The sequence below is a fragment of the Callithrix jacchus genome, chromosome 12 (genome assembly GCF_049354715.1).
Source record: "Callithrix jacchus isolate 240 chromosome 12, calJac240_pri, whole genome shotgun sequence".
NCBI lineage: Eukaryota > Metazoa > Chordata > Mammalia > Primates > Cebidae > Callithrix > Callithrix jacchus.
The window spans coordinates 39,785,087-39,812,490 of NC_133513.1; the positions used below are offsets into that span (position 1 = coordinate 39,785,087).

The 27,404-nt window shown below is 47.6% G+C and overlaps 1 protein-coding gene across 2 annotated transcripts in view; it reads left to right on the forward strand.

The window, feature by feature from the left end:
* Positions 1-2,471: 2,471 nt before the first annotated feature.
* VSTM4 (V-set and transmembrane domain containing 4) overlaps positions 2,472-27,404 on the forward strand; it is a 96,311-nt gene continuing 71,378 nt past the window's right edge. Inside the window, exons 1-3 of one of the 2 annotated variants that reach the window (XM_035267706.3) lie at positions 2,472-2,563; positions 9,297-9,698; positions 13,039-14,685. In XM_035267706.3, coding sequence (XP_035123597.1) covers positions 2,509-2,563; positions 9,297-9,698; positions 13,039-13,151 — 570 coding nt within the window. In that variant the 5' untranslated portion in view covers positions 2,472-2,508 and the 3' untranslated portion in view covers positions 13,152-14,685. Of the gene's footprint in view, positions 2,564-9,296; positions 9,699-13,038; positions 14,686-27,404 lie in introns of those variants that run through there. The other variant, XM_035267705.2, reaches the window with a different exon arrangement.

Here is a 27,404-nt window from a genome sequence, read left to right on the forward strand (position 1 = left end):
GCCAGGTAGGGGACAAAGCAGTCTGTGGAGGATTTGCAAGTGGTCCTAAGCTTGAGAATGAGTGAGCAGGCAGGAGGGATAAAAAAATGATCTGGAAGGCCTTTGCCAATGTAGTACAGAACAGCTGAAATGCTAAGTCTTATCCGGGTCACTGGCTCTGTCTCCCCTGGTAGTTGAGTATATTCCCTTGTTCCTAAGTTCATGCAGCAAAGGTCTTACAAGATGATTAGCTAGATTATTTGGGGAGCTGAAAAGTAGCGACAGCGCACACAGTTGTAAAATCAGCACAGTGTTTATCTGTCGCAGAAGTACAAGAAAAGTACTTTCTAGCCTCAAATCTCCAGCACAAACCCAGTTTTGGCAAAGACGAAGCAAGTCAAGGGTGGCAAGGTTGAATTTCTGCTTCATTTTGCAATGAGAGTTGGATATTTAGAAATATGCAATGACCAAAGCACGAGTTGCCTCCTCCAAGGGTGGCCGACACATCTAAGGGATCCCTTCTGCTTTCCACCAACTGGGAGAGTAAATTGAGAGCAACAGGTTGAGGTGGGAGGTTACCAAGGACACCAGATGGCCCTGCCACCTGTCTAGCTGCTTAGTACATCCATGTCAAGATGTCATTTTACATGTGTCACCTTCACTTAACAAATGAAGTTCGGAGAGGTTACGCTGCTCCAGGATCCAAGGCTGTTGCCGGGCCAGAGCAGGTTGCTGGTCCACTTTCAGAAACAGTGCTCCTCTTCAGACATCCTTCCCTAGTCTGCCAAGCACTGCCGCAGGCTCTAGGGCTGAGTCAACAGTGTGCAGTCAGAGTCCAAGTTCCCAGTGCAGACATTTGGTGCCCCACAGAAACTTGCACAGGTCTCTGGTCTTCTTTGAGCCTGAATTGGCTAATTGTAAAATGAGGCCTAGGACATCACGTGGATGGGATGTGAGGCTCATTTGCTCAAGCATGCAAAGTGATTTCCAAACGTCAGTCTGGAAACCTCATAGGAATGTTTGCATTTCTGGGCTGCAGGAGTCTGTCTGACCCCAGCTCTAGTCCTCACTTCTTGTCCTTGGCATCACACCCAAGCACCTTTGCTGTCAGCTCACTATCAGCTCCCAGGCCCTTCTACCAACCCAAATGATAGATGGGGCTGCTTTCCCCAGCTTGGCTGCCTTGATGGTCAGTCCAGTCTCTGCAGGACTCTGTTCCACAGATGAGCCTCCCAGCTGGAAGATCCCATAGGGCCCAGAGACCTCAGGAAGTACCTGGGTTCAGAGAGGTCACAGAGCCTTTGCACCCACTGGTCTAGGGTGCCTGAAGGGGATGGTTCCTCTGGGGAATGCCCTGGGGCTCACACTAGTAAGCAGCACACTCTTTCCATGCCACTGCCACCTCCTCACTCCCTTAGAGGGAAGGAGATGAGGGCACTGTCTCCTCCTCCAGGGACCCACTCCCAACCAGGGCCCACCTGCTAGCTGCTGCTACCCCTCACTGGAACTCCACAAAGTTCTCTCCTGATAAACACACATAGAATAGATCTAATAGCACTTTTCTTGCTTAGAGATGGGCTAGGCTCAGACCCTAAGTTTAGAACAGTGGCAAAGAGATCAGGCATTGGCTCAGAGTGATGGGGCTCTGTGGCTGTGTGACCTGGATCTCCTTCAAGTGGCTGCTTCTGCTTCCTTATCTATAGTTACAACAATAGTGGTTGCTGACATTATCGAATTGGGTTCTAGGGCAATGCCTTAACGGGAATGGTGTCACTTGGTCTTCCTACACACCCCAGGAGGGGTGGGCCCATTTCCCCATTGTACAGGTGCAGGAAACTGAGGCATTTGGAGATTCTGGAACTGTCTGTCCCAGGGCCTGACGGTGGCCGGGTTCAGTAGCATAGGGAAAAACACTTTAGCCCAGGCCTGGCTGAGGGCAACGTCAATAGGCATTTTTTTCTTAATAGTTTCCACATATTCTGGGCTGGTCTGTGTGGACCCTCTTAGTTTTCCAAGGGTCAGCACCTCGGACCCTGCCCTCCATTTCCGAGCAGCAGAAGGGGCTTCTCTCCTTGGCTCCCGAGGGTCCTGTGGAGTGAGCGTAGGAGGCCCACAGCCAGCAGGTGAGTCTCAGGCCAGAGGTTCCCTAGAAGCGTCCCCACCCCCTGGCTCCCAGATCCCTCCTCCCCTTAGGAATGACCGCCTCTGTAGCCAGGGGACCGCCGGTCTCATTGCAGCTGTGTGCTCTCCAAGTCACCAGCGATCACCCTTGCAGAACCTCAGTCTTCTCATCTGGGAAATGGGGCTGATGAAAGTGACGGCGAAGATACTGGATTGAACCCATCGCGCTGCGGCTCCCACGCCCGGTGCGGGCCTCGGGACCCAGCAGCCTCAGCCCAGCGTGGCAGGCAGTCCGAGGGGCGGGCCGGGGGCGGGCGCGGGAGCGGGCGGGGGCGCGGGGCGGGCTGGCGGCAGCCGGGCCAGGCGGCGGCGCTCTCCCGCGTCACAGCGCCGGGCGGCGGCGGGGAGATGCGGCTGCTGGCACTGGCGGCGGCCGCGCTGCTGGCGCGGGCTCCGGCCCCGGGTAAGCGCCGCGGGGCCGGGCGGGCGCGGGGCCGGTGGGGGCAGTCGGCCGCGCTGGGGAGACCCGGGCTCCGGGCCTTGTGGGGAGGCCCCACCGCCTCCGGGCGCGGGCCGGGGACTGCGCTGTCACTGTCGCCGGCGCGCTCCGGTGGGCTCGCCGCGGGTCTGGGGGGCACGGCGACCCCTCCCCGGGTTCGGAGGACGCCTCCCCGGAGGGCGGTCCCGGTCCCGACCTCGCCCGGGTCTGGGCACTCTGGCAGCAACCGCGCGTCCTTCCCAGCGGCAGGCCCCGAGGGGGGATGCAGCAGAGCGAAGCCCAAGTTGGTGGTTCGCTTTCCTTCTTTCCAGGGCACTCAGGACACACAACTCTTGGCAGGTTCCTCAGACCAGCAACTTCCCTTTTACTCTCTTTGGAGAGTTACTTGGAAGACAAGTCAGGAGGGACTGGATCTGCCCTGGCCCGGAGGTGGGAAATGGGGACTTGCTCGTGGGCCTGTGGAGGTGACTAGGCCTGGTGAGAGGGGCATCCACGGCTAGATGCAGCGACGCCTCTCCCACCAGCACCCTGCTTGAGAACAGCTTCTTGGTCCACACTAGTGGCTTTCATTCGGGTTTTACTGCTCCCACTTGGAAGGGGCTGAAGAATTTTCTCTCTTTGTTGCCCAGAGCCCTGTCCACTGCTCCAGGGTAGTAGTGGCCTTACTGGCTTGAATAACAGCAATCATACAGGTATCGATGGTCACTTTCCCTAAGTGCCTATCTGGGCCTAGCTCATTTAATCACAACACTTCCAAGGAATAATGACTACAACACGTTTATATATCCAAGTATTTAAAAAAAAACATTAACTTTAATCTCACCAATAACCTCTGAAGGAAGTGCTATTATTATCCCCATTTTATAGATGAAGAAACTGAGGCTCAGGCCCATGAACGGACTTGCCTTAAGTCACTAGGCTTGTAAGTGGTGGAGCTGGGATTTAAACCCAGGAAGCCTGGCTCTAGGCTCTGTGTCGATAACCACTAAACTGTGTTGCCATTGTTTTTGAAAATTAGGGAACTGATGCTCTGAAGTAGGTAATTTTCCAAGAGTGATCCAACTACCAAGTGATAGAGCTGGCATTTGAGCCAGCATCACTCCCTAGATTGCAGTCTGAGGAAGAGGCACTTGGCTAACCGTGGGAAGAAGTCCACCCACAGTCCCCCAGCTGTGAGTGAAGCCAGGCTCCCAGTGAACCTAAATGTCCTTGCTGCGCGACATTTCCCAGTTGTCACCGTCTTGGCTGGAAAAATGATGAGAAGTTTGACTTGGATTGTGGGCAGAGCAAGTTCTCGTGGCCTCCGTGGAGTAGACAGTAGCCAATGGTCCTTCCTCTCCCAGGCTCCATGATCACCTTCCTAATTGAAGAAGCTGTCAGAGTGGGTGTCCCAGAGATTGGCTTTTGGTGGGGATCAAGGGCATTCTCATGTTTCCAGGAGTCCTCGGGAATCTTGAGAGCTGGAATTCAGGATTCTTTAGGGTCCGCCCTGGCTGCGCCCAGGGTCAGCCCTGGGGAATGATAATAGCTCCTGCTTGTGGGACACTCTCTGTGCGTCACCCACTCTTCTAAGTGCTTCATTCATGACTCCTCACCACGATCCTGCTGGGAGGGGCTGGCAGACCCACTTTATACATAAATCCCCAGCTTCCTAATCGCTGCACTTTTCTACCTCTCCATTTTGGGACTGAGCAGGACCCAAGTGGTCACCCATGTCTCAGTTTACAGGAAAGAAAACTGACAGACAATATATTTCCTATAGCATATTTGTAGTCTGGAGTGGTGGCTGAGCTGTCTTTGAAGCCAGATCGCTTAGGATTGAATTCTAGCTCTGCCACTTACTATGTGAGCTTGAACAAGGGCTTAGCCTCTCTGTACCTCAGTCCTTTTGTCTATAAAATGGGAATGAACAGAGTATCAGGGTAAATTGAGAAAATGCATCTAAAGGGCGTAGGGTTTGTACCCGGCAGGTATTAGCCTCTATCATTGGGCAAGGTGATATTTTTATCCTGGATGGAGCTATTTTCAGGTGATGGGCTAATGTGAATGAATCAGTCCATGGGCTAGGTCTAGTATCACCTCTGCTTAGCGCTCGGTAAACACTGGCTCCTGGTGCCAAGGACTGTTAAGTAGTACAATAGTGTTTCTTTCAGAGATTTAGCTGTATGAATTCAGACTATCCTTTTAATAAGAGAGCTCACTGCTGCTGATCAGTACTGATAGTTTGCATTCCTTATAAACTTAGAGGCTCTGGTCTCCCTGAGGTGAGTGGGTGCAGTTTCTTCAGGCAGAGAGGAAGTGGGAGGAACAAAGCCACCAGCACATCCCTGGCTTGCTCAGACCGAAGGACTGTGCCCACCTCTGCATCCCAGGTGAGGCTGGTGCCTTGTTTTGTTAGCGGTCCCTGCTCCCTTGCACCTGGAAGCGGCCAGCTTCCACTTCACAATGAGCAGGTTGTCCTATTCAGCTACATGGATGTCCTTCTAGGCTGTTTTCAGAGTTGTATTAGTCCTTTTTGTGACACTATTCAAATGTAAACAAGGGGATTAGACACCTTAAATCTGTCCACAGGAATTTGAGGTTCATCTACAAACATAACCAGCTACATGACTTGTGGGATCCAGTGTCAAATGAAAATGTGGGGCTCCTCATTAAAATGTATTTCAATTTCAAAAAATCAATGGCAGAGATGAAACCAAGCTGGGGGAGTAAGACCTTCCAAGCATGGGGTCCTGTGTGGCTGCAGGTCGTGGACCCACAAAGCCCACTGTACTCACAGGACAGTGTGCATGTCACTTTCTATTGCCCCCACCTCCCCAGTCTCAGGGCATGCAAACTATATCTGTGTTTTAAAGGTGTTTTTGCACTGGAGCCTATACTTACTGTGAAAGGCATCATTTCCCCATTTTTTGGATGGGGAACTGAAACTCCAGGAGGCTCACACCTAACAGAATCAGGTTTCCAGCCTGGCTCTGTCAGATGCCAGCTTCTGGCTCTTCATCCAGGTCCACCAAGCCAACCAAGCCACTGCTTCTGTGTCTCGTCATTTCTCCCCAGCTACCTGGGAAGGCCTGGGACCATGAACATCCAGTGCTCACCCTGTGTGGTACCCAGCACTACCAAGTCCTGGAGCATGCACTTGTTGGAGATAGGGGATTCGGTGCAGCAGGAATCCCACCCCTCTGTTTGTATCAGTCTCCTTCTTACCAGTTTTGTTATATTCCTTCTTCTAGAAGTGGCCTTGGGGACCTTGATTGGGAATGCCTTCTGAGGCCCCTATGTTGGCAGGGGTGGCTCTCGGGCCATAGTGGGGTACAGTTCACCAGGATGCACTGACGTTTCCATTTCCATCCTGTACTGGGTGCCTTCTGCCTCAGGGCCTTTGCAGAGATGGGCTCCCTCCTTAGAAGATCACTCCTTGTTGCTACCTTGAACTTTATTTCATTAACTCCAACTGAGTCTTCAGCTGAAGCTCACATCCCCAGAGTCCCTTTCCTGACCCCAAAGTTTAGATTAGGATCTTGCCATGATTTTCTTAAACGCTGCACTTTTTCTCTGTGGTCCGTGACACTGTAGTTATGTTCTCCCATGTCTTTTCTTCAATGAGTGGCTGCCTTACCCACTGGACTCCCTGCTGTACAAAGTCAGGAATGTTTTTTTCTTCACAATGTATCTACTGCATGAGGCTTAAGCTGGAAGAAGCAAGAACTGTGAGTGGAGAGGTACATGGGGAGGGGGACAGTGGGTCTACCTCTCACCTCAAATCTCCGTAACACAGGATCACAAAACAAGAAGTTAATTTCTTCTTTGAGTCAGAGTGACTTTGCCTATCTTTCCTAGCCCAGGAGAGGGCGGATCTGCCCTGTTTGTCTGCCTCATCGACCTGGTGGAGGAGGGGGAGAGTGACACCATCAGGTCATGCCTGATGGCTGGCATGGCCTTTGATTGCTCAGGCTGCCCCTCTGATGTGCCAGGCTTGCAGGGACTGTCATTCAGACTGAGATCCAGAGGGATGAGCCTGTACTTCTGGGGACCCTGCACCCTGTCTTCTGCCTTTGGACGTTGGTGCACCTGCTTCCCACTGTCCTGTCCTCTGATTGCCATTGGCGTTCCCTCTGCTGAGCCCTGTGGTCCTAATAACTGCAGGGGGAGATAAAAGGCTCCCTTTCTCTTACTATTGAAATAAACTCAATTGAGTCACATTTGCCAGCCCCTGGGTGCCCTACCTGCATTCCCTGTCCTTCCTCCTGCCTTGCCACATCTCACAGTTTCCTGGATACATGTGCCACCTTTGCTGGGTTTCAGGCAGCGATCTCCAGGGCTGGGGAGGAGAAGAATGTTACTCAAGGCACCCTGCTTTGCTGAGAAGGCTTGTCACAGGCACATGAATCCCACAACCTGAACGGCTTGTGTCCTCCGGCAAAGCTTTCAGACTTGTTGGGGTCCGTGGCCATCACAGTTGCAACCATGCCACCTACCTCCTGGTACTGAAGGTGACAGGTAGAGGGTTGGAATGAAGCTTGCTGTGAACAGGGCTGGATTCGTGTGCTTAGGCTGTGGTAACAGAGTACCACAGGCTGAGGGACTTACACAACAGAAATGTACTGTTACATTTTGGAATCCGGAAATGCAAGATCAAGGTGATGGCAAGGCTGGTTTCTCCAGAGGCTTCTCTCCTTGGCTTGCAGATGCCGCCTTCTCCCTGTGCCTTTACATTGCCTTCCCTCTGCACGTCTGTGTCCTCCCTCATCTCTTCTTCTTGTAAAGACCATTGATACTAGATGAGGGCCCACCTCATGGTAGTATCATGAGAGATCCTGATGATCTCCTTTAAAGACTCTATCTGCAAATACAGTCCCATTCTTAGGTCCTGGGGCTAAAGCTTCCACAAACAAGTTTTGGGAGGACACAATTCAACCCATAACCAAGGTCTTTGCACTTCAGTGGAAGAAACAGAGGCTTGTGTCATTTGTAAAAGAATATGGGGCAAAATGAAGGCAGGGAGATGTGCCGATAGAGAAACAATGAGGGTTCATCCTGGGAGGCTAGAGTATAGTCCTTTCCCTTTCCCCGGGAGTCCCTGACCCTACCCTGAGCCGCAGAAGTGGAAGGATTACTAGCTTGCCTCCAGGATGGAATCTGGCCTCCATGGGGACTGGAGCACTTGGCATGTCCTTCTGGTTTCAGTCACTATATATAATCCCTCCTCCGTGTAGTGTTAATGGGAGGAGTCTGGGGCGTGGGGTCCCGGCTGCACTCTCATCCCACCCATCTTGTTTCAATTTCCTGCCTTCCTCAGCTCTCCTGGCCTCCACTGGGGAGCATTTGGGGGCGGGATGGGGCTGGACTTCAGTTCTGGAAGTCAGCTGCCACATCTTTGCTGCTCTCTGCCTGCCCAACCCCTGGCAGCTGTTGGAGCCGGGTCAGCTGGTGTCCCCAGCTGCTGCATTCCTCACCAGGGAGCTCCTGCCATGAGAGCTGTGTGGACTTCACACAGGGCTTCAGCAGTGAGGAAGGAATGCCTTCCGACTAATTTAACATGGCCTATGGGCCAGGTGCCCACCAGGTGGGCAAGATGCAGGGGAAATGGTGGGGCCAATTCCTCTTCTTTTGCCTTGCAGGAGGGTCTTCTGATGACAACAGGATTACTACCAGAGCGGGTCTCTCCTTTGGCTACACGTTAGTCTGTGGTCCTAAGTGTCTCCCAGGCTGGCTTTGTCCTGCATCACTGCAGACGTAGACCTCATACCCATCTAGCGGAGAGTCCAGCTGAGCCTTAACCCTTTTCTTCTGAGCTCATTTCCATAGATATCAAATACTTGGGTGTTTTAATCACAGGCTAGACCTGTGAATGGAAGCATGTATGACAAAAGGGACTTTATGGGTGTGATGATGTCAAGATTCATGGAATTACCCTTGAGTATCCTGTGGGCTAGTGCTTGTCTTCTGAGAGATGAGAAGAAAATTAAGGGAAAATTACCCTCAAATTCATCTGTCTTGAGGTGTTGAGTTATTAAATCAATAGTGGAAGCTGTATAGGAGGATGACCTATTGCCTGGATTTTTAGGATGAAGAATAGTTTTTATCTACCACCCTTCCCCAACCCTTGGCAAAGGCCACCTGCTTGCAGCCCCACAGCCCCCTTGTCAAATATTCACATCTTGCTTGATCTATTTTTCCTCTTTCCTCCTTGTTTCCCTGCAGCACTGCCCAGGGGTCGCCCTGCCCCAGGGCGACTCCCACCCACAGCATATCTGACATCAGACCAGGGACAAAACATTAAAGCAGGCCAGGGGGTGAGGTGTGGGGAGTGGTGGGGGATCTGATGTGGGCTGGACATTTTTAAGAAATTCCAAAAATCTAAATCTTTTACATGAAATCTGAATTTTAAATGTCCAGCAACTAATAACAAAATTTTGAAAAATACTTCTGGGTCACGAGGTCATCGTTTAGCATCCCATATGGACAGGGTGGTCCCATAGATGAGACAGTGGGGGCCCACAGAGGCTTACCCCCAGAAAAGCCCCTCCTCTGGAGAGGCAAGGGGCCACCTGCCTCTGTGGCTAGGCAGGGTATTACATCTGCAAAGTCCAGGACGCCCAATACATGGAGGCATTTCCCGGCTTCTGGACTGTGGACTGTCCATAGAGGGACCTGGGGCTCTCCTCATCCTTTCCTCTCCCCTTTTTCTCTGCAGAGGTCTGTGCAGCCCTCAATGTCACTGTGTCCCCGGGGCCCGTGGTTGACTACCTGGAGGGGGAGAATGCCACTCTCCTCTGCCACGTCTCCCAGAAGAGGCGGAAGGACAGCTTGCTGGCTGTGCGCTGGTTCTTTGCACACTCCTCCAACTCCCAGGAGGTCTTGATGGTGAAGATGACCAAGCTCCGGGTGGTGCAGTACTACGGGAATTTCAGCCGCAGCGCCAACCGGCAGAGGCTGCGCCTGCTGGAGGAGCAGCGTGGGGTGCTCTACAGGCTCTCTGTGTTGACACTGCAGCCCTCGGACCAAGGGCACTATGTCTGCAAAGTCCAGGAAATCAGCAAGCACAGGAACAAGTGGACGGCCTGGTCCAACGGCTCCTCAGCCACAGAAATGAGAGGTGAGGGTCCCGTCTCCCTGGGGAGAAGTGGTCGGGGAGCAGGACCCCTTCTGCAGCCACCACCACCGGGGCCCCCAGGTTGGCTCTGTTGCACTAGAACATATCTTGTGGGCCTCTGTTGACCACAGACATGAGTCATGCCATGGGGTGAGGGTAGATCTTGACCTGGACAGTGGCTAAAGTGCTGTGTAGACACAGAAGTGAGAACAGAAAGGACCACAAGCCTGGCCCAGCATGGCCCAGCCCACCCTCTGGGCAAAGCCGCTTAAGTGTCTGAAGTTGCCCTGGCTGTATTGCTGTCAAGGGTCAACAAAGCTGGACCCTGGTCAAACGGTTCAGGGTGGATTTTATTCAGCAGTAGCTATTGGAGTAGAGAAGAGAGCCTGGCATGAACTGGATTCAACTTTGATTTGTGCAGATGTGACTGGTTGTTTTCAAAGGAGAATGAGTGAGGGTGGGTGTGAGTGGGGTGGGGACTCTGAGTAGAGTCAAAGCAGTAGGGAGGGTGTTTGGCTCATGTGGAACCCATCTGGACTTGCTAAGGTTTTTATGCAAATTCGGCTTCTAGCTTCCCACAGAGATGAGGAGACAAGGGTTTTGTCTTCAGGTGTTGGCTGGAACAAGCAGTAACTGCTTTTGGCAGCCTTGAGTTTTCTCAGGCAGGCACTTTTAGAGGGTCATCCCTGGCAGAGGTGTACGGCCTTGAGTCATTCGAGACTATGTTAGTGTTTGTTGGAGTCTCTAGGCCGAGGTTGAGGCTTAGTCGACAAAAGGCCTCGAGGATCCTGGCTGTAGTTTGGCTAAGGAGAGCATCTATGTCAGTGTGCAGCCTCCCACCCAGGTCCGTGCAGGCTTGATGGCTTTGGCTGGGGTGCTGGGCACCCATGGAGAGGCAGGCGTTGGGAAGTCTTGCTGTGAGTCGTCAGGCCTAGGAGTAGGGCAGGCTAATTGCCAAGTGGAACTGATCCAAGCTTAGGCAACAGCTTGCCAAGAAATTCCTGAGGAAGTGGGCAGAGGACCAGGGGTAGCCCTCCCTTCCTAAAGACAGATAGGAGGGATGCGCAGCGTTTCTGGAACATCTCAGCTACCAAGTGCCATCTTTTGGGGCTGTCATTTTTTTATGACCAAAGTTTCTATTCAGAAAGACAACTCTGGCAATTTTAGTAAGACTTTCTACTGTGCACTAAATGATGCCTTCGATTGCTTTGAAATTGAATTTAGTTTGGCGCAAGATCAAGAGGATCACAGAGTTCAGCTGATAGTCTCAAATACGAAAAAGGGTCTAACTTAATGGTACACATATAACATTGTATTCAAGGCCTGAGTGATGTTGTTTTGATAAGCCTTTTTAAAGGACAAAACTTAGTTGTGAAAAGTATTTTTAATGTCTTATATAAATAAGGGACATGGAATAAAATAATTTATATAGAGATTCTTTACAGTAGTTCAATGTTACTTGTTTTTGGAGTTTGCAGTTTGCTTGTTGTAATGTTCATAAGCACAGAATGATATATTAACTAGAATGTGTAATTTTTCTACTTAAGAAAATTAATTCAAGAAAACCAATGACTATTGGTTTATTATTTTCACACAAAAAACATAAATACATCAGATCGTCAAGGGCTGAGCCGAGAACCCTCTGCAAATATCACTTGGCTCTGAAACACAAGATCATATATATATATCATATGTATATATATATCTTATATATATATGGGGTGTGTATGAGTGTGTGTGTGTGTGTGTGAATAGTGTTGTTTTTGGTCTTTGTGTCAGTGTATTCTAGAGTCATAGACTAAATCTTTAGGCAGCAATGACACCCTGCCAAATAAAATATATAAAAAGGTTTGCTGCCTTTAGGTAAGCACAGTCATGTAGCTTGTTGGTCAATGTGAATCTCATTTCAGTGAGTGAAGCTGGGTTCAGTCTAGACCATTTGTTTGAGAACTTGCTCCAAATACATGAGGTAGTTTTTAAGACTTCACTGGAAATAAGGATCTCTTCCCCCTTCTTCTCTTGCTCTCTTGCTCCCCCACTTTCCTGCCCTGGTCCTCCCCTTCTCAGCTCCCCTTACCTTCTTCCTCTTTCCTCTATCTCTCTCTTTCTCTCTCTGTCTTTCTCTCCCTCTGTCTCTCTGTCTCTCTCTCTGTCTCTTTATTCTTCTGTCTTTCTCTTTGTCTCTCTTTCTCCCTCTGTGTCTCTCTGTCTCTCTCTCCTTCCCTCTCTCCGTGTGTGTGTCTCTGTCTGTCTCTCTCTCTCCCTCTGTGTCTCTCTGTGTCTTTGTCTTTCTCCCTCTGTGTCTTTCTATGTATCTCTGTCTCTCCCTCTGTTTCTCTCTGTCACTGTTTCTCTGTCTTTTCTTCTCTCGCTCCGTGTCTATCTGTGTCTCTGTATCTCTGTCTCTTTCTCTGTGTGTGTGTCTCTGTCTCTCTCCTTCTGTGTCTCTTTCTATATACATATATCTCTTTATTTCTCTGTCTCTCTCCACTTCTCTCACCCACCCCTCTCTGACCTCTCACCCGGAAGTGGTTCTACCCTCTCAGCAGAGCTCTACCTCCCTTGCCATGTCTGCTCTGCCTCAGCCCCTGGGCAGGGCTATGATTTGCTGATGGAAAGATTCAAAACTTAGGAAGCAATGACCATACCTTCTAGAACATTCTATGTAGGCCTCCAGGGGACTGTTCCAAGGCAGTTAAGGCAAGGTTACTGCAAGCAAATAACCTGAAACCAGACAGCCTGTTTGGGTTGGAGCATGTTCACCTTAGGCTGGGACTATGTGAAGCCTTGGCTGCCTGGGCAGGGCCAGGAGATGCCCATGGCTCCAGCCTCCCAGAACACCTTTCCTGGGGCCCTGGGCCTTGTCCCTCTCCAAGGGCCTAATTTTCCTAAATCTCCACCTTTTTTTTTTTTTTTTGAGACAGAGTCTCCTCACTCTGTCACCCAGTGGCACCATCTGGGCTCACCGTAACCTCTACCTCCCAACTTCAAGCAATTCTCCTGCCTCAGCCTCCAGAGTAGCTGGGATTATAGGCATGTACTACCACAGCCAGCTCATTTTTGTATTTTCAGTAGAGATGGGGTTTCTCCATGTTGCCCAAGCTGGTGTTGAACTTGTGACCTCAGGTCATCCACCCGTCTCGGCCTCCCAAAGTTCTGGGTTTACAGGTGTGAGCCACCTTATATGGAAAACAAAAACAAAGAACAAGGATGAGAAGTTCTGAGGGCACATACCTTTGGGTTGGAATATCAAACGGGATCTCTCAGGGGGGTTTGGGAGTGCCCCCCACTCCAGGTCCGTGGTCTCTTTTCTAACCTGCTCATGTTACCTCCCTTTCAACAGGAGTCTCCAGCCATCCAGCAGAGAGGGAAACTTTTCTTGGGATTTCCCTTCTAATACTACCTCATCCTTTGCCCTTCACCACAGATGTGGTCTCCTTCCTGCAGAGTTCTTGATGTGAGATAAAATTGCTTGTCTCTCACTATAAACTCCCAGAAAGAAAAGCTGGTGCCTTGTCTCTCCTGTCCTCATCTCCCTGTTGTGGGCAGCTTGCCCAGCACAGGGAGGGTGACTCATGATGATGTATTTAAAGAGTGACTCCTGGCACAGAGAAGAGCCCTAGGAGTGTTGGTTTTTATTATCTGTCCTGATTTCCATATGTTGGTTGTTTTCTGTTGCAGAAGTAATATAGTGTAATATAGTTCAATTATAGAAAATGTGGAAAACTACTGAAAGGGTTTAAAGAAGAAAATAAAAATGACTTACCATATCTCTACTCAGGCACAACTTAACATTTCAGTGCAAATCCTTTCAGGCATTTTATGCAAATATAAATTCAAAACCTAATTTCAATCTTACTGTAAAGAGTGCTTTGTGACTGGCTTTTCTGATATTACTAAATAGTGTGCACATTTTCCCTTGTTAAATATGCTTCCAAAACATAATTTTAATGATGGAATCATGTTCCATCATGCAGATGGACCACAATTTAGTTTCCTACATATTGTTACTGGACATTTAAAGCTGCTCTAAATCCTTGTCAATAAATCTCCATGACCTTGGCATAAAGTCCTGGAAATAAAATTGCCATGTCCAAAGGTCTACCCAATTTAAAGATGGACACAATTTCAAGAAGTGAATTGACTTCTAAAATAGTTTGCATATTTATACTCTCACCAGCATTGAAAATGCCTTTTCCCATGAATTGGTTTATATAAGAGCTACCAATTTTATGTGGTTAATTTTACGTGTTGAGTAGGCTAAATAATGCCCAGATAGCTGGTAAAACATTATTTCTGAGTGTGTTGGTTCTATTTCTCTGACAATCATATATGCTTTTTGAGGATGCTGATGATAAAAATGAATGCCTGCAACAGTGCCTGGTAAACAGTTGGCCCTCAATACATACTTGATGAATGCATGAAATATTCTTTGTCAAGTGGCTTAGCACCTGTTGCTGTGGATGACCTTGAAGTAGGCATGACTTGGTGGATGTAGTCACCCTCTCTGGGATGCCTCACCTCTTTTTTCTTGACTTATTCCAATCATACATATTTTTGGGGGTCCTAGATTCAGCTTTCCTCTTCCATCAATGCCTTCTTTGGGCATGAGGGCTCTCCCACTGGTGAGGTCTTGTAACTTCCGTTTTTAGCACTGTAGACACAACATTATGTAGTCATTGTTTTTCAAGCTGCTGTGGCACAGGGATAATGTCAAAAATATTATACGTAAAAGAGTCGGCTGGGTGTGGTGACTCACGCCTATAATTCCAGCACTTTGGGATGCCGAGGTGGGCGGATCACGAGTCAGGAGTTCAAGACCAGCCTGGCCAACGTGGTGAAACCCCATCTCTACAAAACTACAAAAATTAGCTGGGCATGGTGGCGGGTGCGTGTAATCCCAACTACACAGGAGGCTGAGGCAGAAGAATCGCTTGAACCCAGGAGGTGGAGGTTGCAGTGAGCCGAGATTATGCCATTGCACTCCCGCCTGGATAACAAGAGCGAGACTCCGTCTCACAAAACAAAACAAAACAAAACAAAAGAACCAATCAATGCAAAAACTAAAATGTGCAATTATCTTTCTCCCACCCACAACTTAATATATCCCCAGTTCCACTCTCATCCCCAGAGATAATCATTGTCAATAATTTGGTTTAGATCTTTCAAATCTTTTTCCTATTGACATTCACACACACACACACACACACACACACGAAAATACACTTGTATTTTAACAATAGTGCATGTATTGCTTTATAAGTGTTGTAGACATTACATGTATTAGTTTGTAACTTACTTGATAATATAGTGAGACAAGATCAGACTGCATCCAGTCATTCCCGCAGTGATAGACACTTAGGGATCTTCCAGAATTTCACCAACATAAACAGTGCTTCAGTGAAATCCTTGTACGTCTTTCCAAATACATCTGTTACATTCCTGGAAAGGGAATTGCTGGCCTAAGGGTAAGCATATTTAACATTTTTATATACAATGCCAAAATGCTTTTGCTGAAAAGACTTTACAATTATATACTCTATCATTGCATGATAATGTCTTTCCCTGAAGCCTCTTTAACAATCAATATTATTAATTTTTTCCATTATTTATCACAATGACGGGAAAAATATTTCATTGTTGTTTTAATTTCGATTATTATATTCAATACTATATAGTGCAATTTAATTTCTGTTGTTGTATTCAATTATTAGTGAGGTTGAGCATCTCTTCATATGTTTAGACATGGTTTATTTATTCTGTGAATTGCCTGGCTATAACCTTAATAATTGGGTTGCTGTCTTTTTTTATATATGTGTATGTGTGTGTGTGTTGAGTGTGTATATATATGATTATTAATTTTTTAGCCGTTATATATGGTACAAAACTTTCTTCCTATTTGTTACTTTTCTTTCTGCTTCGTTTATGTTTTCTTTTACCATATATTTCACATTTTGAGATATTTATTTATTCAAATTTGATATTTTTTCCTTTGTGGCATTCTTTTCCAGTGGAATTTATATTGAAGTGTAATTTACATTCAACAAATTGCACGTGGTACTTTGGTTTTGTATTGAATCCTGGAAAGGATCCCCTGCCCCAAGCTTATGAAAATGTTTTCCATATTTTTCTCTAATATTTTTAATGACTAAAAGAAAGCTTTACTCCTTTATCTCTTTGGAATGTGTCTTTTTATATAAGGTATATAGTAGCTAATTTATTTTTTCTTTACAAAAGGCTAAAATGTTATCCCTACACTGTTGAAGAAGTATTTTTCTAGCTTGAAATGTCACATTTTTTAAGCTAAATCCCTATGTTTAAATGAAAAATTTGTATATTTTACCAAATAGCACTATTTTAATTATTATAGAATAGGTCAAATATCCTCATTTTTAAAATTATCTTGGCTATTCTTATATATTTAGTTTTCTTTAAGATGATCTTGAGGATCAACTTACCTAGTTATGTAAAAATTATGTTGGGGTTTGATTGGGATTTCATTAGCTTATTATACTACTTTGTTGTGCACGTATACATCTTAGATATCTTTATGATTTGGAATGTTTCTATCCAATAACTTGTTGTATTCATTTATGTAGTCAGGGTGTTTTTTTTAAATGTCTTTCAGTACAACTTTTTTTCACATGACTCTTGAACATTTTTATTATGCCTACTTCTAGGTATTTTATAATTGTAATTAGGATATACTATCCCTTTTTTTTTTTTTTTTTGAGACGGAGTTTCGCTCTTGTTACCCAGGCTGGAGTGCAATGGCGCGATCTCGGCTCACTGCAACCTCCGCCTCCTGGGTTCAGGCAATTCTCCTGCCTCAGCCTCCCGAGTAGCTGGGATTACAGGCACGTGCCACCATGCCCAGCTAATTTTTTGCATCTTTAGTAGAGACGGGGTTTCACCATGTTGACCAGGATGGTCTTGATCTCATGACCTCGTGATCCACCCGCCTCGGCCTCCCAAAGTGCTGGGATTACAGGCTTGAGCCACCGTGCCCGGCCGATATACTATCTCTTGCTATGCACACACATATACATGTAGCTTTTAAATTGGTATTGCTGCTGTATAGAAAAGTTTGACTTTTCTTGAGTTATATTTGGCAACATAATGAGCTAACTTATTATTTTGGATGTGGTGTTTCTCATTTGCATTTCAGTGGTGTCTGTGAATTCATATCTCATTATTTTCCTACCATATTGCATTGGCCAGTACTTTAGAGATACTGAGTCATCTCCTGTGCCCTTTTCGTATGACACTACTGTGAGTTAACCTACCAGTTGGGTTTTTATCTTGACCACATCTTTCTACCTAGCCCACATGACTACTATTAGAGACTGTCAGTCGCCTTATTAAAAGCCAGCCTTGAGGCAACCTTGGCTTTTTCATGATCTCCACTGGTAAACCTACCACAAAAGCAACTGGGATTGACCTGACAATATCTCTTAGGAATTTATCCTTCCCTCCCTCCGTCCCTCTCTCCTTCCCTCCCTCTCTCCTTCCTTCCCTTCCTCTCTCCTTCCTTCCCTCCCTCCCTCCCTCCCTCCCTCCCTCCCTCCTTCCCTTCCTCCGTCTCTCCCTCTCCCTCCCTCCCTGCTTCCCTCCCTTCCTCCCTCCCTGTCTCTCTCCTTCCTTCTTTCCTTCCTTGCTTGCTTTCTTCTTCTTCTTCTTCTTCTTCTTTTTTTTGACTTCAGATAGAATCTGACTCTGTCTCCCAGGCTGGAGTGCAGTGGCATGATCTCGGCTCACTGCAGCCTCCTCCTCCTGGGTTCAAGCAATTCTCCTGCCTCACCACCTCCACACCCAGATAATTTTTGTATTTTTAGTAGAGGTGGGGTTTCCTCATGTTGGCCAGGCTGGTCTCAAACTCTTGACCTCAGGTGATCCACTGGCCTCAGCCTCCCAAAGAATTGGGATTACAGGCATGAGCCACCGTGCCCTGCCTCCTTTTGTAATTTCTTAAAACCCTCATTTAAAAATCCATTCCAGAAACCTGTCAGAGATAGATGAAAAGTCCACTAGCCTATAGTTTTTATAACTTATCTCTCTCTTTTGTTTTCCCAGCAAGTGAAACACTTACATGTCTCTAGCCGTGTGACTCCTTTACTATTTTCCAGGTTTGCTTGCTTTTCCTTAACTGGAGTTTTTTCTGACCTGTGAATGGTCATCACTTAAGAAAGGTGAGGCATTCTTCTCTGAGGAGGGAAGGGATGGGAATGTGATGAGGCAGCCTGCTGGCTGCAAAGGTTATTACTGTGAAGGCTCACCTGTTGGGATGCTGAGTAGAGTAAACCTGTGGATATTACTGGGATGCCATGGCCATATTGTCATGAACGCTGATTAAAAACTCTCCAACTTGGGGACTGAAATTGTTTATCCATATTTCAGTGGAGTCAAGTCTTTGACCCCAACACCAGTCTATATCACTTGGACTTTCATTTACTTCTCTGAGTGGGAAAGAAAGGGGTGCAGGCACAGGGGTTCTGGGATTGCCTACAATCTGCAGCATGTGGCATTAATGCTGTACCCCTAAAATGGCTGTCCCCAACAAAGTCCAATCTGTGAGTCACATGCTTGAAAAATGCTTTATGAATGTCATGCAAAATAAAAAATAAGAAGGAAAAAAATCCAAGTCCAATCCAAATAACCAGTCCACCCTAGTATCTGCAGTGGTCTCTGCTTACTTTGCTGTATGTATTTTTCATTTTACCCAAAATCTGAGTAGGCCCTTGAGCATTCATGTATGATGATTAAAAAAAAAAGTATAAATTGTTGGAAAAAATATACATGAATAAATGAACTCCTGGAGGCGCTTCTGAAGGTGTTTGGCTATGAAGTACATGCTGTATTAATTTTGGGCAGGGCATAAGCTGCCTTTATGTTTTATTGTGCAAATTGTTAAAGTATGGTAGAGAACTGGGGATTTTGAAGCATCTGGAAATGTTAAGTGGGGTACATCTGAAAACCAAGTATGTGGAAGATTGAGGGTGGAGCTCCCTGGTCTACCAAGCGTTCCTGTTGTCGTCATGGGGCACGAAATGATACAACAGAAGTGAAGAATGAAAGGGAGAGAATCTCCAGAGGACAGTGGAGCCGTGCCTGGCTTATTTCACAGAATCTCATGCCAGATGAACTTGTTGATGTTGTTTTTCTTACCCAATGGTAAAAGGACAAAGAAAAAGACGCAGTGTCTCCATTTGCCTGTGCCGTGTGACGTTTGACGATTTCACTGGGTGAGGAATCCTGCTTAGAGAGAAAATGGATTGAAAAAATCCTAGGTGACACGTCGCATTGGAACCCCCTGGAGAGGTTTCTAGTGGAAATCGTGAGGATGAATGTTAGGTTTGATTTCCTTTGATTGTTTTATCAATGACATTGAGAAAGGGGCCCACATCACCCTAATGAACTTTGCAGAAAATGCAAAACTGGGAAATGTTCTTAACGTCAGCGAGAAATAAAACATAATAAAAACGATTCCAGAGCGGTAAGAAATATAGGCAGGAAGTAACAGAATGAAATTCAATTTGCAAAATGGCCCAGCAATACATGTGGGAAAAACAAATCTCAAGCATTGCTGGATAGGCACCGGGGGGCCGGGGGGGCTCTCTCTGCGAGGAGTGATAGCAGTGAGTCAGCCGCGCATTTGCAACGTGAGACCGCCGCTCAACAGCTGATGTTGTTTCCGTCCGCGTACAAATTCGACCTGGAGCCCCTGAGAAGGAGGTGATTGTGTCGTAGGTACTACACTGGTGAGACCCTAACCGGGACTACACAGTGTGCTTTGGGAACCTCATTTCCAGACAGATAGATTTAAGTTAGAGAAGAGTGGCAAATGTGATGAGGAAATGAGCAGCCGCTTCAGAGACAGGATCCGTTTTATGGAGGAAGATTTGCTCGGCTCAGTGAAGAAACTGCATCGGAAAATAGTATGGATGATGATGATGTCCAGCAGCTCTAGGTGGATTCATTTATCCCTTCACTCAGTGCGTGTGTTATCAAACACCTGCTTCGTGGCAGGCTGTTGCAATAATGGAGACCCAGAAACACATGGTGGATCCGTCTATAGGGGTGGCACATACACAAACACATGGGGTCTTGCAGTGTGAGTGCAGGAGTCAGGATGCACACAAGGTACTGTGGGAACACACCAGAGGGTCCTTTAAGAGCCAAGGGAGAGGGCAATGCTGGAGATGATCTTGGTGGTTTATGTGGGGGCGGCACAGACGACCAAGGGGACAGTCACTGCAGCTCATGCCAGGGCTTTGGGGAGGACTCTGCCTTAGGCCGGGAAGCTCACAAAGCATTCCAAGCTTGTTGAATGTTGGCTGCTTGGTGCATGGATCTGGGGGGAATCAGATTAGAGGAGGAGGAGGAAGTGGGGTCTTTTGTAGTTGCCCAAGCTTGAAATGATGGAGGACTAACTTTGGCAGTAGGAATGAGGAGATATTAAGAGGTCAGATGAGAAGTGTTACTGACTGACTGGATGTGAATGATGGAGAGAGCTGTGGGATGACACCCGGGGGTCTAACTCAGTAAACATGTGTAGCAGCTTTTCACTCATTCATCATGAGCAGGCCAGATGCAGGTGTAGCCTCACTGCAGGTGACACTGATGAAGTGAAGTGCATAATAATGCCTTGCCCAGCCCCAAGGCTGGTGGGGAAGCTGAGGCCTGAGGGCCGTGTGCTGAGCACTGTGGGGGCATAGCAAGGCTGAAGTGGGCGGCACAAGGAAAATGGGATGAGAATTGAGGGAACATGAGTAGAAGGTTGGGGTGATTTCAACAGGGAGAGGAACTGCTCAGCCATGTCTCCTTCTCTCCAAGGGGTGGCTTATTTACTTACATTGGGGGTGTCCACGGCATACTGAATTGGAACTCGTTTCAAACCTGGCAGGCATCATAGCCTAGTGTTAGGATTCCCAAATGCTCTTGGTTCTTGATGACCTTAGGCCAGAGGACAAAACAAAAATAAGAATACATACAAACAAAGACCAGTTAACAATTTTGCTTAAGTAGTTGGGTCACAATTTTATGTAAGTATTGAGATGCAGACAACTTGTTCTTGTCTTCTTCAGGGTGAACTCCAAGGTCACCTTTGAAATGAGGTGATGATTTCATATTTTAAGGGGCCAAAATTTCTCATGTAAGTGGAAAGTAGTATATAGCTAGTTATGGTAAATATCTTTTCAAATAATGATACTTCCTAAAGAAAAGCACTTTGCTCTGCCCTGCGTTGCACAGGCTGTGTCTGCCCATATCTATCCTGAACGCTCAGTGCTGCTGGGGCACTTGCTGTGCCTTGGGCCTGCCCTTGAGAACTTCAGCCACTGTCTTCCTGTTCCTCACACGTCCAGGGCCTGATTGCCCCTCTATATACCCTTGACCCTTTGTCCCCAAGTCCAAGTCATTGCTGTTTGTGTTCTGTCCTTTCATTACCTTCCTTTGCTCCCCAAGCTTTGGGAGTCTCCCCACCTTTGTGCCTCCTCCATTGTGCTTGACATCCTGTCACCTATAGACTTTTCTCCCTAGGGCACAGGTCTGGGTTCGTTGCTCTCAATAAGTACAGATTCTGTAGACTTGCTTAACAGGAAGAGGCCCCCAGTGGGTATGGGGCGGGTATGCTTGCTTTTTCAGGTGCTGCCTGGAGAGATTCCAAGATGAAGCCTGAGTGTCCAAGGGGCTCCTGGTGAAAGATGGGTCCCAGCTGCAGTCCCCAGTGCCATGTGTCATAAGGTCCCCATGGAAAGCATTGAGATAGGTTTGCAGGGCCGTAGCCTGAGTGCACTTCATGGGAGTGTGTGCTGCTGGTGTTCACAGGAGTGATGAGGTCATTCATTGGAGGCTCCTGCTCTTAGGGAGGCCACAGCTTTGATCTCCAAGACCTCAAAAAACATGATCTTCAATGGCTTTCCAACCCAGTCCTACAACCCACAGAAGCAGTCTGACATTCTGGGCCAAAATAAATCTTCTGCTTTTAGAGGGAGAGGTCTTTATCAGCAGTGAAAATGCTAATAATAGAAGCAATTTGCAAGGGCTGTCTCCTGCAGTTTAATTGTAATTTACTTTAAACCCAAATAGTGTATTTTAACAAGCCAAATTGTTATTTAAGATTATGTAAGTAAGGTTTAAATGTGGAGAATGGACAAAGCAAATGGAAAAAGCTCTTCGTCACCCCAGAAGTATTTGGGGGCAAAGATTAAATTATAATATGATTTCTCATCTGACTGTTTAACCCCAAAATGTGAGAGGAAGTTTAATAATTAGATCTGAAGTTACTACCACAGGGAATTGATACTTCAAGTTTTAGTGGAAGAAATTAACGAAATAATTCCTTTTTCTCTGGAGACATGGAACAGATAATTAGGAATGAGATTTACTAAACATTTAGGGCTCCTGGTTAATTAAGCAAGCACACATCATGGTATTTAAAGTGTCAACAGGTCCAGACACTCAAAATGATCAAATTGACAACCAGAGTGTAATTTAAACACCACTTTAAATAATTCTTCATCGTACCTACCCTCATTCCAACTGTCGTGGTCTTGAAAGAGTTTAAAGACTTAGCTTCACAGACATTCACGAAGCCCCAGTTTGTGAGCCTGTCATACCATGCCTTGCCCAAAGAGAGGTACAGATGGAGATGTTTGATGCCTACCCTCCTGGGGCCCTAGCCTCACAATGTAGTGGAGAAGCCATGCTGTAGATGTGGTTATAGATCTAATAGACATGATGGAGGTAGCAAACAGAAAGAGTGTGAAAGGGCCAGACGAGAGCGTGAGGCTGACATGGGAGTAAGGGAGATGAGGACACCTGGATTGCTGGGCCATAGGAGGTCACAGGGAGGATGTGGGACTTTGCTTGGATCCCAGGAGAGCTTCAGCAGACAGCCATGGGCCATGCTGTTTCATGAGCAGTGAGAGCCTGCTCAAAGGTGTTGCAAGAGGCCATACAGGGATGCAAAAGTAACTCCATGGATTTATATGCATGTTTGCGGTTGGTGGGGGATGGGGGTGGGCAGCAACAAGAGAAAAGGTTGGAAGGATGGACCCGGCCAGGGACCTTGGTACCAGGGACCTTGGTGCCAGGAACCTTGGTGCCAAGGACACTGCCAGAGCCTTCTGAAATGCACCCTCACATGTTTCATGGTGCATTTGCACAGAAGTGGCCCAATGATGATTTTTTAGAAGTAGGAGTGAATGAGTGATCCAAACTCTGGTACCAGGGAGAATGGCAACTAGGAGTGGAAGGGAGGAATAAGTGCATAGATAGCCCTATCCTGGACTTGTGTGTGTAGAGGACCAGTGACCAAGCCCTTGGTTTCAGTACTTCCTAGCTTCTCATTGGGGACATAAAGATGGCTTTTGTGCTCTGTAGCTCCTTCACCCCCAGGAAACAGACTCTTTTCCGATGGCCTTGCCATGGGAAGTCTGTTTCATTTTTTCCCTTTGTTTGCCCTTTTGCTTTGTTTTCTGGAACTTATCTTGGACTGAATGCAGTAGGAATTTGTCTAGCATACACCAGACAAACCTGGAGCTTCACTGTTTCTCATTGGTTGCCGCCTGCAGGTCGCTCAGAGGTTCTACTGACATATATGGCTTTATTCGAGCCCCAGGGGAGACTGCCTTTGACCTAAGTCTTGGAGAGGCAAGGGAGAAAGGAAGCAATAGGCCAGCGCCGTGTCTCTCTGGGGCTGCAGTTGCCTTCCCCGAGAATGTTGATCCAGTTATAAACAGTAGAGACACAGCTATATTTTAAGAGCTTTTTCCTTGGGAACCATCGCATCTATCGTTGAATAAGAAGGGAGAGTGAACTGACTATTGAATTTGAATTTGGGACAAAGGTGTTGGCTCACCTTTGTTTTATTTACGAATCGTTTTTTCTGCATACTTCACATCACCATCCTCTTCCAGTCCCTTAGATTTTTCTCACCGATTAATTAACGTGTGTAAGATGCTGCCTGAGGGATCTGGGGTAGGGTGGTGCTTGCTCTCTCCTGGTGCTAATTTGCAAGGGCTACTTGCCAGGGATCAGGCTCCTAAACTGTCGCTTCCTTTCAACTTGAGGTAACTTAAAATCCTCTGTTTAAGAAGAATCACCTTCTGGTTAGGAATCATCTTTGGACTTTATGCCTCCATCCTGTAGGAAACTAAACGTCCAGAGGCCATAAAATAAATCATGACGGGCACAAAGCCTGCAACTCCAAGGCCAGAATTCCATGGAGAAATCCACCTTGGCAGCCAGGTGTGCTAGTACATTCCCACTGCTTCTGAGGCTCCAGGGAAAGGACCGTTGCTGGGCACGGTGGGGCCCCCTGACCCTGGCCTCTCTCCTAGCCTCCCAGAAAGTAATGATGTCATGGTCCTGGTAAGGTGGCCTTATCCCACTTGTACCACGTTTATTTCATTCATTCATTAAGAGTAAGCCTGTCATCACTGAGGCTCCTGAAGCCCCAGTGGGTGTGTGTTATAGGGTGCTCTCTTAGTTTGTTATCTATAGGCAGCTTGTGTTAACTCACTCAGTTAGACACTCCACCTTGTCTGGAGGACAGAGGGCTTTCTGTATCCCTTCTGTATCCTGGGTTCTTACCCTGATGTACTGAAAAAACCAGATCACCCATGGGCTTGGAGAATGAGTGCAAAGTTTCATTGAGTGGAAGTAGCTGTCAGCCAATGGGAGAGACAGAAGGGAGATGGTTTCTTCCTGGAGCTGGGCTGCTTGGTGGCCTTGGCTCTCTTCTGACTGCCCCAGCCAAACTCTGCCAAACTCCTCCTGGTCCCACTGGGAACTCAGTGTTTTTATAGGCCCAGGATGGGGATGTGGTAGGCCAGGGTGGTCTTGGGAAATGCAACATTTGGGCAGGAAATCCCTGTCCTCACCTAGGTCCTTGGGGGTGAAGTCCTAGCCAGGGACCACACCCTCCTCTACTCAGCACTTCCCTTCCCTTCTTCCATATTATTCAAAGGGACCATGCTCCTCCCTTCCCTGCACTCCTGTATCACTTTGTAGATAACACTACTGTGGTAGGGTCACTACTTATATCCTTATTACTCTTGTTTTCCCTAGATTAAATTGAAGACACACTGGTTTAGTTTTGAGTTCTAGACCCTGTCCTGGATTGGACAGGACAGCACAGGAGAAGGCTTCATCCAGCCTGGTCAGGGTAGGCACAGAAGGGAAGGCGTGTCTCCTGAGCTTGGCTGCCCACCTTTGCTGCACACTGGCTCCTGCTCCCTGCTGCTTCCTTCTTCCCCTCTGCCTGCCAAGGCCCCTCCACTTTCTCTCCATTGAATCCTCCCTTCTGGAAGGCTTTCTGTGTCAGAAATGTGCACCTGACTTTGAATACAACCTAGAATTGCAATTTAAACTTTGTTAATTGTAAGATTTTTTGTTAAAGGAATTAGGGGCACCAGTGGGAGAGAATTTCAGGAGAAATGGAGCCTTCCCAGGACCTTTCAGAATTTTTGGTCATCGCTTCCATGGATGAGTGATGTCAGTCTAGGCATGCTTCTAGACAAAACATGTCAGCGTCCTCAGTGAATGGCTGGACCCTTGAAAGAACCAGAAGCCCCTTGGCACCCAGAGGGCATTGTCACAGGGTCTTGGTGTGAACTCACCTGTGAAACCTACCCTCCCCAGGGAAGTTGACAGGACGTTCTTTCCAAGGTAGCAATTAGGGCTCTCAGTTTTCACACCTCTCTGAGTGATGGTTTCCCCCAGGTTCCATCAAAGGGGACTTGACTAAGGCTCTTTCTTTCCAGCCTGCTTCCTCTAGACATGTGGCTGATAGAATCAGTTTGTCTCAGTGCCTCTGGCTGCATTCTTCCAGACTGTTTGATCCTGTGGCCACTTTCTTCAACAGAGGGCAGTGACATGATATATTTCACAACTTGTCCCTTATTAGATTTCTGTCCTATTCTGTGCTCCTGGGGAGGCCCCAGAATGGCCCATAGCTCTGTCATCTGGGCCACTGCCTCACCCGAAACTCTCATGGGCTCTGCCCATTGGGTGTCAAGGCAGTGACAAAGCAGTCAGTAGGTCAGCTGACAATTTAGCTTCTGAGTTCTCATCACCCCTCCCTCCACTGTGAGATCTGAATCATCAGACAGACATAAAACCCACTTTAGTTCCGATACAGCTGTTCTGAGATAGGTGGCGTGGCACTGAGGCGGAACTGGGCTTCCTTCTGCTTCCCTGAGCAGTTGTCCTGCCTGTCCCCCTCTCCCCACTCTTCACCCCAGCAGGGGGACTAGAGGCCTGCACGCCATGGGAGGAGGAGGTAGGGTCCTTGGACCGCCCACTTCATGGTCTCCCTGGACATGGATGGATGGGAAAGGAGTGTGCACAGGAGCGGCCACAGGTGGGCTCCATGAGAAGCAGGGCTGGGGCCACTCCCAGCAGCTGGGGTCATGAGACCATTCCAAGGGGCCCTACAGCATCTGCCCCCATGCCAGCTATTTCTGGAAGACCAGTCTCAGAGCACGGGGCAGGACGGAGGCTACTTGGAAGAAGTTCTTTACCACATTCCTCTCACCCAGAGGGGAGCTGTGGTCAGAAGCTCACCTGGATCAGGAGCTTTTCCTTGCCCACCAGGGATGAGGGAGGTGGTAAATGCAGACAGGAGGGCAGACAGTCAGGCAGCATCATTCAATCCTGCTCCTTCCTGGGGAGAGATGGAAGTCCCATCCTCCCCATCGTGAAAACCTGAGCTCAGAGCAGCAGGGTCCACCATGAGGACCTTATAGGACCACCAGCTCACTCACCGACTGACGGTCATGCACTTGCTTTCCTCTTTGGGGGATTAGGCTGGGCATTCCTTTAATCGCGAGCAGCTGTCAGGAGGGCAGGACTTCCATTCCCCTGAGATGGTGCATAGGAAGAGTCAGCAAATTGGTATAAGAGGCCGCTGTCATCTTCTTTCCATTTGTCTGGGAGTCCAGCTAGATCCCAAAGTGAGGCCAGTACAGCAGAATGGGATAGATTGATTACCTCTTGTTTAAGGCTCTCCAGCCTTCTGATTGCTAAACTCATTGGAAACTGTTACAAAAATGCTCTTCCATCAAGAGATTTGCATTTTATTTCTACAAGTCTTTGAGCAACATTAGTAATCTGTGGTTGGAACACTTGCCACTTGTTCTTCAGTCTTGCAAAATGTTTTCTCAAAGCACTCCATCCTTTTCAAGTCTGCCCTGCTGGGGCCTCTTCCACTCCACACTTGAAGGTTGACTAAGGTGAATCTATGTTAGCCGCTCACAGCTGTGCTGAGGAGGGCATGGCAATTGTAGAGTCAGGAGACCTGCTGATTGTCCACTGCTCAGCCCTTGCCGTTGGCCTGGCCGCATGCCATAGCTCTGCTTCCTCATAGCCTGTGGACTCAGATCCCTGGCTTGACAGGGTATCAAATTCACTTTGAGATAGCACAGGATTAGCAGCTGCAACAAGATACTTACGCAGAACCTTAGGAAAATTCCCAAAGCTCTGGCAGCGTTCATGTAAAAATTTTTCTTTCTTGTAGGAACAAGTAATATTAGGATTGGTGCTGCTAATCATCAGATGCCAAAGTTGCTGCACCATCCTGTGAAATATCTGCACTGGGTGCGGGGGGGAATGCGAAGCATCCGGTGATTCCTTGCATGGAGCCCGGTTAGTTTAGAATTCCAGTTTGTTAGCTCTTTCAACACGCTTCCATAAATAGATTAGGGA